This window comes from Opisthorchis viverrini (genome assembly GCF_000715545.1).
Source record: "Opisthorchis viverrini unplaced genomic scaffold opera_v5_321, whole genome shotgun sequence".
In the NCBI taxonomy this organism is placed as follows: Eukaryota; Metazoa; Platyhelminthes; class Trematoda; order Opisthorchiida; family Opisthorchiidae; genus Opisthorchis; species Opisthorchis viverrini.
Window position 1 is genome coordinate 210277 of NW_008751979.1, and position 14858 is coordinate 225134.

A 14858-nucleotide genomic window follows, 5' to 3' on the forward strand; every position below is an offset into this window, starting at 1 on the left:
AGACACGGGACATAGAATAGATCTGGAGAATGTGGAAGTTTTAAGACGGGGACTGCGATTCACACCACAGCGGCTGATAGCCGAGGCGGTGGAAATCACTAGGCCTCACAGCGTGAATAGAATCGAAGGTGTGGAGCTAGCGAGCGTATGGAGGGCGGTCTTAGATAAGCCGAGTTGACACGTGACGATATGGTTGTCAATCCACTTAGGATCATTAGAAAAAACCGGGGGGTGGGGGGTGTAAACCCCAACCGACCAAAGGTCACAGCATCCCTCTTACACGACTTTCTTAGTTCTAGCTCACCCACATGGACTGACTGAAGGTTCAAACGAAGTTCAAGAGGAACCATCAAATGAACCGAACCAGACGAACTAGACCCTAGGCTGGACCCAAACACATGTAGATTTCCCCACCGACCCAACACTTGTTCGACCACTCTAACACACTAAAATCCCTCGGCCGACACCCAACAGAGATTTAGCTTGACTTAGCTAATTGGTTCTCCTTCCGCCTTAAATATCGATCAACCTCGGAACCTAGTCACTTGGCCTGACGGAGCTTTTGTGTCAAAAGCGAAACATTGTCCAGCAATAAATCTACCGATTGTCACCAAGCTTTTTCGAAAACAGTGCGCTTCTATTTAGGAATATACGGGATGTAGCAAACAGCATAGGAACCGAAACGAGCCCATCCATGCACTATTAAACGGCAGTAATTTTGAATTTATACCGGGTTAACTTCGATTCCCGTTACATTAAAATCCGTCAGAGAAACGCTTTTTGGACCACAACCTACATGCAGTGTTTCATATGGATATCAACTTAGAACGGCGTTCTGGTAGGAACAGGAATCTCAGCCCAGAAGGGAAGCGAGTTAAAGGAATTTACACGATACAGTGCCAAAGCTGTCCAGAAATATCTGTTGGATGAAACTTGAGGTACGGATCTATGGTATGAAAGGTAATCTTCCAATATGGCTTCAGCAGTACTCTGCCATTGTTGCTCACTTGTCAGCTAGAGAGCGATGCGTAGAGTTTCAAAACGCATGTGCTTCGTAGTCAGACCTCAGCGTGTCAGACCTCAACCTCAGCGTGTGTATTCAAAAGCATTAGCCATCAAACCCAGCAATGGTGAACGTACACCGTCCACTAGGCTGCCGGTTCCAACCACAGAGGGTCATTGCAGTCGTTTCCAGTTGACTCTGGTTCGATTACTCGTTCATATCCGGGCTTGCAGCAAGGTGTAACCTGATTTGGCCCTGTCACAAGCAAACTACATACATTTCGATTGTATGATCACCGATCTACTCATTTTGTTTTACTTATTCTCTTTGTCTTTGGGTTACTCTCCCTGATAGAGGTGACCCTTAGCTACCGAAACAGATTGAAAAATAAGTTCGAGTCGCGTGATTACTTATCAGGTGTTTCCACAGAGATGTAAAATAGTGCGCTGCTGAAGGTTTTTCAGCTCTCCGACCAATTACCCCAGAGATGTTACACTGACTATTTTGTGGATCAATTACATGATCCTCAGCATCTCTAGTCGTATGATGACATACCCTGACACGACCGCAATTAGTGCAGAAAACCGATCGTGTTCACACAGCAATCAGATAACTTTCGGGTTTATCATCATTATTGTAAACCCATCAGCAATCCTGAATCATGTTATGGAAACAGACCGCTTCATTTTCCTTGGGTGTGGTCTTTGATTCGGTAGCGAGACTGAGACTAAGCCGTGTTATCGCGGCATCTACAAGCTTTTCTCAAGTGGATTTGTGAAGTTTTCATTTTTGTACCAGTCGCTGGGTGTGCTGAAGAACAACTTTGTATAGTTTAGTGGTTTGCTGAGTGTAATTTGGATTGGTATTCCTTAGGACGGCATTGATGGTCTGTTGCACACACTACCCCATCATCCCCAATCTGAGACTGCTTATGTTCTGTCCCACTAGGTTTGATTTGGAATCAATGACTTTTGGGAGACCATTTTTCGGTTGCAGATCACGCTATCTGTTCCGAAGACCTAGCTTCCTCTCCCATCGAAGACCAATGTGAAAAATTGATGGGTAGCGTTTTCTACCCTCTCGGTACCAAACTGGTAATATACTATGACCGTCAAACTGTCCTTCAGATAAAAACCCATTGATACTCCTTTTTCGGGGATTTTCCACACATTTCACAACACGTATGGAGACCATTTGTGTTCGCAGAAGACCAGGTGGGCTAAGGATGTTCGCCAAAAATATGTACCTGAGCTTTTTGTATAGTAGTGACGACACAGATGATGTACTTTGTAGGCGGTGCAATATAGGATGTCGTCATTAGGTTAGGGAGTCCGTGGGACCAGTGAAGCAGTATAAAGAATACTAATTAGTTCTGGGTCACTTTTAATTGTACACAGCTGCCAATGGCTATTGATTTCATCGTTCTTGGGGTCTATCAGGTGCAAGTGGTCCCAAAAATTCAGGCAACTTTAATTTTTTCTCGAACACCAAATAACTCGTGTGAGTACGCATTGTGTGGCAACAAGGTATTCTCACGAATCTACTGCAGCTATATCACTTACGATAATTCCTGACCGAGTATGACGCGCTATCTTTTGAGCGGATATAAGTACTTTTACTTAAGACTGGCACCAACAACCCAATCCTGGTTACGCTTTGTTGTTGTCGGATTCCAGCTTCTTATCTTGAATGCAGCTTTGCATGTATACCTTCAAACTAGTCTCATATGGATGTTTACTGATGATATTTTTGTACCTTATTCTCCTTATTTTTTGTTCGTATGTTTGGTAAGTAAATCCCCGTTCAAATGCTAGCGACGAGCTTGCGGTTAATTCGAGTCGGTTTCTGTTGCTGGACTCTAATGCCTGACCTCAACTTGAAGTCCGCATATATGGCAACCGACTGTTGCTTCCAGGGGCGCATGCTGCAAGCAAGATGTATATACACTTCGTCGGCCTCCTCCTTGTGTTGAGTTTTTTTGGTCCACTTGACTGTTGTGTCAACGGCACCGAGTAGGGTTTGGGCAAAACTGGAGTATCTGCTTGCATAGCTTTGTATTTTCCAACTAGAAGTGCAATGTGGTTTTCTTGTTAAGATCTTTTTTCTGTTCATGCACTCATCAACCTGTAGGGTAAACACAGTATTTCCGCACCTGGCCAACGGCTGTTATTGATCTGGTTTAGTTCCACCCATGTGGGTCACGTGAGTTGAGTGCACTGTGCGTTTGGTGGTTAATGGAGCCTTTGTGAGCAGTGAGCTTTAAAGAACAGTGTCACGTGTGAAAGTGTAATGGACCGAGACGACTGGAATATTCTGGAGCTTGGTGATCTGCATTGTCGCTGTCTTTGAGGTCATGCCGAAGTCACCTCAGGAGGCAGCCATCGGTCATCAACTGGACTGAACTACAACATATTAGGTTACGTCTGTGTGTTCGCTTTTATGGGCTAGAGCGCATGTGTGTCGGAATATAGGGACCATTCCGGAACACCACCGCAACTGGAAGGACACCACGATAGAGCATGTCGAAGTTGAAATTTGGACGGGGAGCATAACCTTTTCAACTATTTGGTGAACTTTGAATCTCGTTATAACATCCTATGGTAAAAGGTTAAAATCTGAGAACCGCACCAAATGTGACGAGACCGTTGGTGGACTGTGGGCACATCACAATTATTATTACTGTACAACACACAAAGAAAGATTCACTAGTATTGGTGAGTATTCCAGGAATACTCTTTCGTCAACGTTATTAGAACGAAAAAGAGCAGTCGTAACCGTGACACACTTCACCGTTCAAGCGTACTACTTTTTGAGCACAAAGCTTACTGATTGAAATTCAAATATGGTGTAATTATATCGTAAATATGCATCGAGGACGGTACTCTTACTATAGGTTTTCTAGAAAATAGACGTCTAGTTAGGCATACTAACCATTCCCCGTTGAATGCGTTCAGTCTGATATCGTAATCTGGGCTGCTGAATTCTGATGTTTGGAGTTTACTTTATGACGCCTAATCTAAACATCTGTACGACTTGTTGTGACACAGTTTGTGAAACGAATGCAGCATTAATCTTGATTGATTATATGTTCTTTGAAATAACTACTCACCAGTTATTGAGCAGCTTAGTTGGTACCCACCGAGTTATGAAACAGTGAAAATCCTTCTTCTCGCTTTACGATATAATAATGAATTGGTATTCACGCCCTCATCCTTTTCAACCCATCGACAACTATATTCTCGTTCTTCTCCTCAGTGCGTCATCTATCTATTTTGCTTGAAAATGCTGCACCCGACCAGTTTGTTCCTTCTTCGAGGGAATCACGAATGCCGGCACTTGACACAGTACTTTACATTTCGACAAGAATGTAAGTTAATTGATCTATGAGGAACTTCTTATTACCATTGTTTAACACACGAGCAATACTTCACATTCGATGACCTTCCCACAAACACCATTTGGTAACATTAGCACATTTTTGTGTAGAACTCAAAGTAGATAAGACTGTCGGGCACCTAGGGATCAACTGTTTGAGATTAAATTGTTTGCTCTTAAGTTGCTGTAACTTGTTATCTACAAGCTAATTTCATTTAAATCTTCGAATCAGTCGCCACAGGGAGATTGGCCGGAGGATGCCGGGTGTTCTCTTTAGCCTACCAGATAGATTCAGTTGTCGTCGCCTGTCCTTCCCCTTTGTTGATGTGCGTCTGTTCTTCCACATATTCAGCGTCCTGTTAAATAGATTGTCTTATAGTTGTGAGCACTTCCCGTACGCCTATCCCGATCGTTCATCGTACCCACTCTTAGTGCTCAACTTGTCTATCTCCATTCCACTTTTATTCTCTTGTCCTTACTCCAGGTGTAATGAAAAGCACTGAACGAGTTTACGAAGCTTGTATGGAGGCCTTCGACTGTTTGCCCCTGGCAGCACTGATCAATCAACAATTCCTATGTGTTCACGGTGGCCTTTCACCCGAACTGCACACCCTAAACGATATCCGCAAGGTAAGGTTGTCAAAATCAAACGCTTGAATGCTTTAGTCAGTCTCAGAAACCTGTGATAGTGTTGAAAAGTCTTGGGAACCACAACTCATGCCAGGTTCCCTCTTAAAATGCCAATTAAATATATGCTGACGCCTTGCACACCGGAACAGTCCCACCGACAAGTGCCATAGGTTCCAGATGCCCACCGTCACCATTTCAACTATAAGTGTTCGTGATCACCAGACTACTGTTAAGTTACCAGGTTATCCAGCTATGGTTTGTTAACGGAGAGTCTCACGCGGAGGGCACTGACGCACTATGCTGCAACCTAACGACAAGGTCGTTACCTCGGTGTTCTCTGTAATGCTTCACGCGAGAGCTAAATGATAAATTTTGATGAGCTTTAGTGTTCGCCCAATGATTATGTCCCTTTATGTTTGCCTTTGATGATATTTTCGACATTTAAGTTTACTGCAAATCCTCTTTTGGTTTATCAATACACTATTTGCGGTAGATAAATCACGTGGGAAACTCGGTACTTTACTTTTCTAACCCACATCTTAGTATGGCGGAAATATGTTATTTTTGGCTATGAATGAGTACCAGCTGGAATAAGCACTTCATACGACCGTAGGACAGATAGTTATACGTGGTTCTTTGAGAAATACGAGAAATACCGTTTCGGTGCCTAACTGCCATGCCAGCAGAAGGAGGTACGAGGGCTAGGATACTCCTAGGTTGCCCAAGCCTAGACAAGATCGGTCAAGATGCTGAGGTTGGGTTCAAACTACGGAACTTCCAGTCCGTAAGCTGGTGCCTCAACAACTCACCCTTCTCAAGAAATGACGTAAAGTGAATCCAACTGTATGGAATCCTTGGTTATCTTCACTGCTCAACTGACCGGTGCGTTTTGGGTAAACATCTACTGCATTAATCTCAGCCTTTCCAAAGCCTTCAGAATCCGGGTTCTCCTGCATGATCACTCGTTCACTGACCCATTTACAGCCTTTGATTTACCGTTCACTCCCCTCTGTGAAGTAACCATTTATGTGGCAGACCCGCATGATCTCTTCTAAGTTGGTAGTAGCCCATGCAGTGCGGCCTGTCTTCGAAAGTCAGTTTGAAATCATCAGGACATCGGTGGACGCTGAACTGATGATTTCAGTTTGAAAAGAGGTGACTGTACTTTCCAACACACCAGACCAACTTCTTATCCATCTCTCCACTCTCTACATTCCAACTCCTCGTTGTATCAGTTGTTTTTTGTTGATATGCGGCGGCCGCTGATTTCAAAACTTACTAGCAGTCCATTGGAGAGTATAATTAAGTGTTCGTTTCAGTGTATTAAGGTCCACAGTGCTATCGGGTAGGCTGAGTGGATTCGGCAGAAGCATGTGACGATGGAGACTTGTTGCGTAGCACCCTTTGAGTGGTAGAATTCTCGTTGTTCGTCATTGCCCAGGTGTAAGAGGGTTTATCCTTATTTGTAAGGCGGAAAATTTGCACAGTGCTCGAAACTTGCATTAATTCGGATTTACGGACCTCGACAATCGAACCTGGGAAGTGGTAGCGGAAGTAGATCGTTCGTAATTCAACCGCTGAACCAAGTATGGAATAAGCCACTATCTGAAATAATGTGGTTTCGCCAACTCATCATCTTCACAGTTCCACTCGTAACTCAGCGTAGAGTACTTACTCAGGGTGAGCCGTACCATCAGTGTCTAGTGCACTTGTGGGGTATATCCTATAGGCTGTTTGGTCCATACTTTCCTCATACATTGCCATTACTGCTGCTGGTTATCCACGTCTGTTTAATGTTGAAGCAAGCACTCACTACGGCCGTGCAACAGGGACGTCAAGAAACTTATGTCCCAAGCACCAGAAGCTGGGATGGTGTGGCCATGTGTTACGCATACCAAGTCATCGTTTCCCGAAAAGAATGCTGTTTTTCTCTATGCAATTTGAAGTGGCCCAAACAGCGGTTCGTGTACTGCTGTTATTTTCTTCACAACAATGCTTTCAGTTAAATTATGGTTTCATGGCAGCGAAGCATCAGTGTCGATTAGGATGATGACATCCAGTTGGTACGTTTCTTTCTGCGAATGGCTTTCTAAGAAGCCTACTGTCTGCTCACTCAAGGTTGGAGACAACTACTATCTTATGATTCCACAAGAATATAGATACCTGGCAAAAGCACTTGACATCACTCACAGGGTCTAGCGCTTTTAGGTCATTTTTAAGAGTCCACAGGGGTATCCAACGTCCAACTTCCATGTCAGTTGATCATCATGAACGCTAGTTAATTTGTTATCGGTAGCTCCATAGTCCCTGTTCATATGTTTGCACGCTCTCGGAGTTCGATGAACTTATACGGTCGGTTTCAACTGAGTCTGGTTCATGAAGGCATCGAAGAAAGGGTCGAAATAATCCTATTTCATCAGGAAGGTCAGATTCCTGAAAGCAACTTCAGAACGCCCGGAACCTACTGCTCCAGCAAAAACTCAACTGGAAAGCCGGCAAGCATCCAGGCCAATCAATCATTCAATCAATTCAGCAAGACCTGGTGAGTGTTCTTGCGACCACAGAAGCACGACCGAATGTGATCAGCGTTCAGGCTTTTCACAGAGGCACGATCGATGTTGATGGGTGATCACTAACGCCTATCAGACAGCCTGGATCAATGTCAGAAAGTCCCCTTTAAATAGCGTGGGGCCGTTGTAACTTTTGCACTCGCACTCGCTCTCGCACTCGCACGCACTCACTCGCTTGTTCGGAATATAGCTGTTGTGTTCCCTTCTGTGAGTCTTTTCTCTCCGACACTAGGCACTGGAGCGGGTCAGCAGCAGATACCACAGATTGACGAACCATCAGATATAACTCCCTGGTTCATGAAGGCATCGAAGCAAGTGTGGAAATAATCCTATCTCATCAATGTAATCTTATGGGCCGCCTTGGCTTTCATAACAGTCGCCGTAATCCTAATCATTCTCCAAAGAACATTCCCATTCTGATGAAAACAGCTTATTATAAGTGTATTTCTTGAAAACAGTGCAATTTGGGTCCAAGTAGATCATAAGGTTGACGGAAACTCGGACTGCGCCTACCTGATGAGCCCCAAGATGGGCGAAACCGGTCGTGGGCTGTCGAAGGTTTTCAGCTACCTTGTGAGTAGTTTCCTTATTATAAGTGGTTTGGATCCAAGGCGGACTTGTAGGCGTGTAAATCCTCGGTCGAGTGCTATGGAACTGAGGTTAACTGTGCTACTTGCAAGTGCTCACTGCCAATGTACACCCTATAAAATACGGTTGGCGGACAAACACGCAGATGACTGTTGTTAGCGTCCAATAGAATTCACTGGGATGGATGACATCACAATGAGCGTGACTGGTTCAAATAAAACGTATATGGCTTTGTAAGAACGACCATACAACACCGTTAACTAGCTTGATTATATATTTCAGCAACTAGTTACTACCATTGACTTTGATGTTGCTCAGCGGAAGGATTGGTATCCTTTCTTGTATCCCTTCTCACACAAGGATTCAAAATCTTACTTATGTTGTGGTAAAGACACCAGTTATTGCCGAATGCTTCTAGCTGGGTAAATGCTACTAGACTTCTCCTTGGAGCGGGATGGACTCAACTAATTTAACTTGAAAACCGAAAAACAACAGTGATCTGGTGTACATCTCAGTACATATTAAGCCGGCCCTCCTACATCGTTCTAATCGGGTTATCCAGTTCATACACTACTCGAGCTTCACTTACACATCGGCTATGTTGCTTTCTGACATTAGGTGCGCTACACACAGAGTCCCCAGAAACAAATTAGAGTTGTACAAAAAATAATTTTGAAACCCTTAGTGTATGGGATGATGGTAGCTGAGGGATCCCTCGTGGTTACGATTACTGAGAAATCGGAAACTTATTGATGGCCTCATAATAGCCATTAGTATCTATTGTTTTACTAGATTACATCGCAATGTTTACTAAAGCAATCCATTCAAGCTAGGAGTGCCTTTGTTTTACTCGACTTTCTGGTGTCTCGTGGTCTTCTTTTCTCTACTTTTACTTAAACGAATAGTTCCACTTATAAGACATTCTTAATTGCCGCTGGTAAATAGGTGGCCATGCCACTAATACCCGTAACAACTTGGTCAACCATTTTATTATATAGCAGTTACGTGAATGTTGTTTGAACGCACTTAGTTTCATTTGGGGAATTTCCCGCCCGGTTGTATGTGTGAGGATAACAACCGTGCCCTTCGAATGGACGGTCAGATGATCGGTATGAACTGCATGCTTCTATCTCGGACCTCACGTGGGTTATAAAAATGATTTATGAGAACGAAGAAGGTAGCGATGTATTAGCCAAGGTGAACAATCACAGAAAAATTATTTAATTTTTCAATTCTGGATTCCGTGCCCATCTGGAAAACGGAGAAGCACTGTGCACCTGTTTCGTCCTCGTCGCGATTCATGACAATACACATGCCATGATCTATTGGTTAATTTGATGGCTCAAGTGGTTACAGCGCGAATTTACTGACCAGAAGGTCCGTGGTTTGAACCCGGTCGCTACCTCTCTACTTCCTCTGTCTAGGTTTGGGCGACCTGGCAGTATCCAAGCCCTCGTGCTTTCTCGGGTAGCCTGGTTGTAAGGCACCGAAAGGGTGTCACAGCTGAGCGAATGATTGATAATAGATGAGCACTATACCATTCATTCTCGCGTGGCTGCATAGTAGTGCGGTTGACGTTCATTTAAGGTAGCGATGGAGTATTGCGGTAATCAGTACCTTGGGGGACTCGGAAATTTGGAACTTCCGTAGTATAGCAGCCAGAACGTATCAGCATCTCATGGTGCCATCTGTGGAGGTACAACCGCTTGAGCCACCGTTTTGCATTACTGGTCTTCATATCGAATACATTTAATGACAGTGTTATGATGCTGTTAGGGAGTTCAATATTAGAGGCTTGAAGAAGGATGCTAACATATTTCTTCACATTTTCTGTCTGGGACTCTTCCTATTCTGTTCTTAACAGAGGTTCAAACTTCTATATCCCTACTTTTAACTCAAATTTTGTTTATCCTTCTGCCCCAAGGAAAAAAAGTACGCTGTTTATACTCAACTGCAATGATGCCTCTGAGATCCTTACTGGTCCCGACGATAAGCCCAGATAGATTTTTTAAGCAGGTGCCTTATTCTAAATAGACTTCCACATCAATTTCAAGTCCACAATCCCGAAGTAATTGTTTTCTTCTCTAACACTGACCAGGCACGTCGTGAAGCTGTGTCGTTCTGCTTCCCGAGCCTCTTTATCTTAAATTGTCTCATTTTCGACCTGCATTGCAAACTGTAGTGGGTTTATTCTTTACGACTCTTCATTGTTCCTGCGCGTCTTCCATCTAGCTGTCCGTTGCGCTAGACGCTTCCGACCATTACCTGACTATCCGTTCCAATGTGATTGCTCCCACCTACTCCTCGTAACTCTTTATCGTACTTTCTGGCAAAGAATTGCATCACTTGTGTTTGCCGAACTGGTGCACTTCAAATGACCTTTCTCAGCGTACTGGTAATTCGACTGGTTTGTCGCTCAATCATTTGTTCCACTTTACTCCATACTTTCCCAAGTTCAGCAAGTGTTCGTTTCCGACGTGGTTCAACCCTGTTTATCTGCATTCTAATAACTGGAAGAATCACTTTTATACATGCTCATCTTCATCATCGATGGCATAACGTCATGGTCGCGCATGCGTAATCTACTTAAAATCCTTAGTCTGGAGAAAAGAGTAAAAATGGATGGGAAAGGGAGTTAATATTAGCCTACCACAATCATTTCGAAGTACGTATATCCCCAGACACTCACCAAGGCAATCTGGACACAAACTGACGACAAGGACACCGCAGACATCGACCAGGAATCATACCTCGCAGCCAGTCGCACCGGATATCACGCGGACCCAGTTCTGAAAGGTGTCAACGCGACGACACCCAAAGTTTTCGTAATCCCTTCCATACCCGTCTATCAGGTCAGAGGTTGACCAGCTCTTTGCTTCCGCTACCCTAAATTGGGCGCGGAAACCAACACTCACTTTGGCGAGCGTTTGTTCCGCCTGCGGAATGCATGCTCGGATTTTTTCCGGCATTCCGTGCTCCAAACTGTCAATCATATTACTCTTCGTTTCTGCATACCATTCGGAACAAGCCACCCTTCCTCAAAATGTCGCGTTTATCTGTTCATTTTCTCAGCCGCCAAAATTTGGAGCTCATTTATATGTTTTCTCCTGCAATATCCAGCTTTCTAAAACTCATTCGTCCCGACCTGCCACCTTAGTTATTCCATGTTTGTGAACTGAAATCAACCGAAAATCAACTCAGTTGGAACAATACACCATCACCAACGGCCGGGTCTTGAATTTCAATTCAATTCAATTTATCAGCAATAAACCGCGTGCCATAGCCACATTAGTTCCAGCTGCTACAGTTTGATCACCGGGAGACGGGAAAGTGGAATATACAACGAAGCCTTGGAGGCAAAGGCTAACTACGCATTGAAGGCGATAGCTTTGATGCACGAACGCTACTAGATGCGCTGTTGGGCCATTTCCGCCAATGTCATTAACCACTGGTGATTGGAGTCCCGGGATCCTCAGCCAGGGAAGTGGCCCTACTGACGAAGCTAATGGTATCTACCTTTTAGTCGACCTTGAAGCCGAACTTCGGTTGCTGGAAAGTATACTGCATGGCCATGATCATTCGAGCGGGTTTGTTTCACGACGTGGTGACCGTAAATGAAGGGATCAAAACAGTCACGATACAACGGATATCTAGTTCCATCACTCCTCCCTCCAAAGGGGATCTACGTGTAAACCGGCCGACTCAACACCCACATTCGGACTACTTAAATCCAATCCGACTTTTGCTTCACGAATAGACTAGACCTTATCATGGTGCGACGGTATGCACGTCTTTTTGACCATTTGGGCCATTTTGAGGGGCGAAATTCGAGGACTCACATTCCTGGTTACTCTGGTTAGAGGTCTGACCAAATAGGCTCCTTGTTTGGAACGAGTGTGGCGGCTCTTTCTTCAAACAATCTAATGCGCTGGTGTTTCTTGCCAAACACCGCTACCTTACTGTTTGATCTGTGTGCTGGTGACTCGTGTAGATCCTTAATAGTTGTCCTCCCTAGGTTTGAGTGCCTTGTCACAAGCTCAGCCAGTGCACAACTGTGCTTCCCACAACCAACAATAATTCCATATCACTTCGCTTGTCGTGCTATGCTCACCGGGGCCGCCATACATTCTGCGTACAGCATACCTGACATTAGCCTAGCCCTTGTGCTTTCTTCGGGTGGCATGTCAATTAAGCACCGGTAATTGGGCAGCCTTCACACTTACTGCCTCAGGATACTACTTGGTGTTCGCTGAACTAAGCTGTCTCCTGGCACGGAGGAACACCTACGGACGTACTGTGATGTAATAGAGGCTTCGATTACACTTAGTCGCCCGAGGCATGTTGACTGGGATATGTGTTCTGACTGGACGGGAAGAGCATTCCCAAAAAGCTTCTTTATAGTCAGCTAAATACATGGTGCCCTGGCATACAAATCCTTCGATATCCAAACAACTTGGTCGAAAAACTAAAAGTTACCGGCATGGGTCTCATGAAGTGGGATGCAGATGCGGAAAACAGGGCAGCATGGACAAAGAGGTGCGAACTGGCGTTCGTCAGCTCAAAGCTGGTAGCTTTGAGCCGGGATGAAGCCTGAAAGATCTAACGGTATCATCGAAGTTATTGGACCTGAATACCGACCTACGAGGGCTAGAGTCATGTGTGTGCTGATCGAATTGAACCAGTAGGCCACCAGCAAGTACACAGTGATCTGTTGGCAAGACATCAGTGTATAAAGAATGTTTATGGGATCATAGCTTTCCGAGCTCACCAGATAGCTGTGTCCGCGGCGGTACCGTGACCATTGCTGATTGAGCAATTCGGTGTTAGAAGTGACTTGCAGTAATCGCCGTGCGGACGGCATCAGGTCGAATCATCTATAACTACAGAACACTCGGCCGATGTGTTCGGAGTTCGGCTTATTAGTAATGCAGTCCCTGGTCTATTCGGTGCGGTCACCATTGTGCGCCGGTGTCCGTTGACATAAATCGACGTATCAGGTCAATCTGGAAACAGATGCTTGACCACCATTCTCGGATATTTCACTGATGTGATAATCTTTTACGTGTTCTCAGAAGGCATTGCTTGTAGTAATGACTCTGCTTGAATGCTCGAAAACTTTCAGTAGCTTTGCGACACATTTTTATGTTACATGACCAAGAATGAACACCAATGTGGCTCAGCGTGTAAGGCATGCATCAGTTGTGTTGGTAGACATTCAAGAGTGAAACTAACTGAGGTATAGTGCTAACTAATTGCTGTATTCTCATGTGCCCACCTGTTGGACGAAATGAGCCAAGTAAGCAGTAATCAAATGTTACAAGTGGTGTGCATAGCAGCCTCAACCTCATTAGCTGAATTTGAACTTGATCTGGATAGCGTTGTGACCTCACGACAATAACATCAGTCAAATGGTTTTTGAATTATAAAGCTCCCAACAATATAAGACTACCTGCACGAAATCAAATAATTATCAGACATACCACTTTCCAAAACTTTGAGCTCTCTGACCTGTGAGGCCTTCCAAAGTTATTATCCGCACATGTTTGCTAGACAGTAAATACTGCTGTAAGAAAAAACATCATATTCCTGTTTCCATTTATATGAATGCGCTTTTGTTGGAATATAATATCACTGAGGACATTTGGGACGGAAATTGTTGTCCTGATGCCATCGGTACATCGTTAGGTTTATTTTGGCGATAGATGCTCTGCAAGACTGTGTTCCGCCTAAACTTTTAATGTCATTTACCTTATCTAAGCGGAACACAGTAATCGGGCACTTTGATTGCCCGGACTTCACATGGTACAACTCAATGCGCCGAACCTCCAGGTGCCTAATGTTGGTTCATGCAGAGAAGCGACTCCACTAAGAGCCATGAGGGGGCTTATAAGTCTTTTTCTAATTGGTAAAAAAGAGGTAAACACTATTTTTCGCGTAATTTTCACAAAGTACTCATTTTATGGTCGTCGCTGCTCTAGAAACTCGTGTATAGTCCCACTTCATTTGAAAATACTGTTTTCAGAGCATTTCGGTTCTTGTTTCATCTTGGTGGGAATCTCTTAGCGGGCAGTAGCTTAACGTAAGGATCAGTTCCAGTGTTCATGAACGGTAGTTCTTGGAACAGGGAAGCGACTTATCCAAATGTCAGAAAATTTTGAAAACTGTTTTCTTTTTAAAGAGGAGGTTCATTGGTGGTGCGTTTCCTTGCTAGGAACATAGTTGAAGATTGACTGATTGAGTCTAACGTAGTGGTTGTGGAGCTTATCGTTTGTCGCGTTCACAGCTTCCCCACCCAGCCCTGTTTGCATGTAGCGGTGGGTGGAAAGTGTTGACTGATGTATGCTATCTCCTGTGTTACCGTCAAAACAGTTCGTTAGTCTTATTCATGTTTAAAGATTGGCACCAACCGAATCTCAAGCCTGGTCATTTCGGTTAACTGATGAACGATCTCTTCTGCCAACCACCTTAAACAACATCCGTTTTTCAACAATAACATCGCTTCTAATTGATCATCCTGTTTATCGGATAATCTCTCATTCCATGAGCTCACATCCGTCCAGTTATGATCAATCATTCATCCACGGGGTAACTAACATCCAACGGATTCATTTCATTCCGTTACTCACTCCCATTAGGCCTATTGATTAATTTCCTGATTACTGAAACGGACCTTCAGATATCCACCGAGACGA

At 44.2% G+C, this 14858-nt stretch overlaps 2 protein-coding genes across 2 annotated transcripts in view; one reads left to right on the forward strand and one right to left on the reverse strand.

The window, feature by feature from the left end:
* The window catches only part of T265_09970 (hypothetical protein), a gene marked incomplete at both ends in the record, with an annotated part of 74844 nt that overhangs the window by 30048 nt on the left and 29938 nt on the right, over positions 1–14858 (forward strand). The window contains 2 exons of the mRNA XM_009176206.1: positions 4259–4370; positions 4863–5008. Coding sequence (XP_009174470.1) covers positions 4259–4370; positions 4863–5008 — 258 coding nt within the window. The remainder of the gene's footprint in view (positions 1–4258; positions 4371–4862; positions 5009–14858) is intronic.
* Positions 1–14858, reverse strand: part of T265_09969 (hypothetical protein) — a gene marked incomplete at both ends in the record, with an annotated part of 29070 nt that overhangs the window by 2703 nt on the left and 11509 nt on the right. Inside the window, one exon of the mRNA XM_009176207.1 lies at positions 12643–12756. Coding sequence (XP_009174471.1) covers positions 12643–12756 — 114 coding nt within the window. The remainder of the gene's footprint in view (positions 1–12642; positions 12757–14858) is intronic.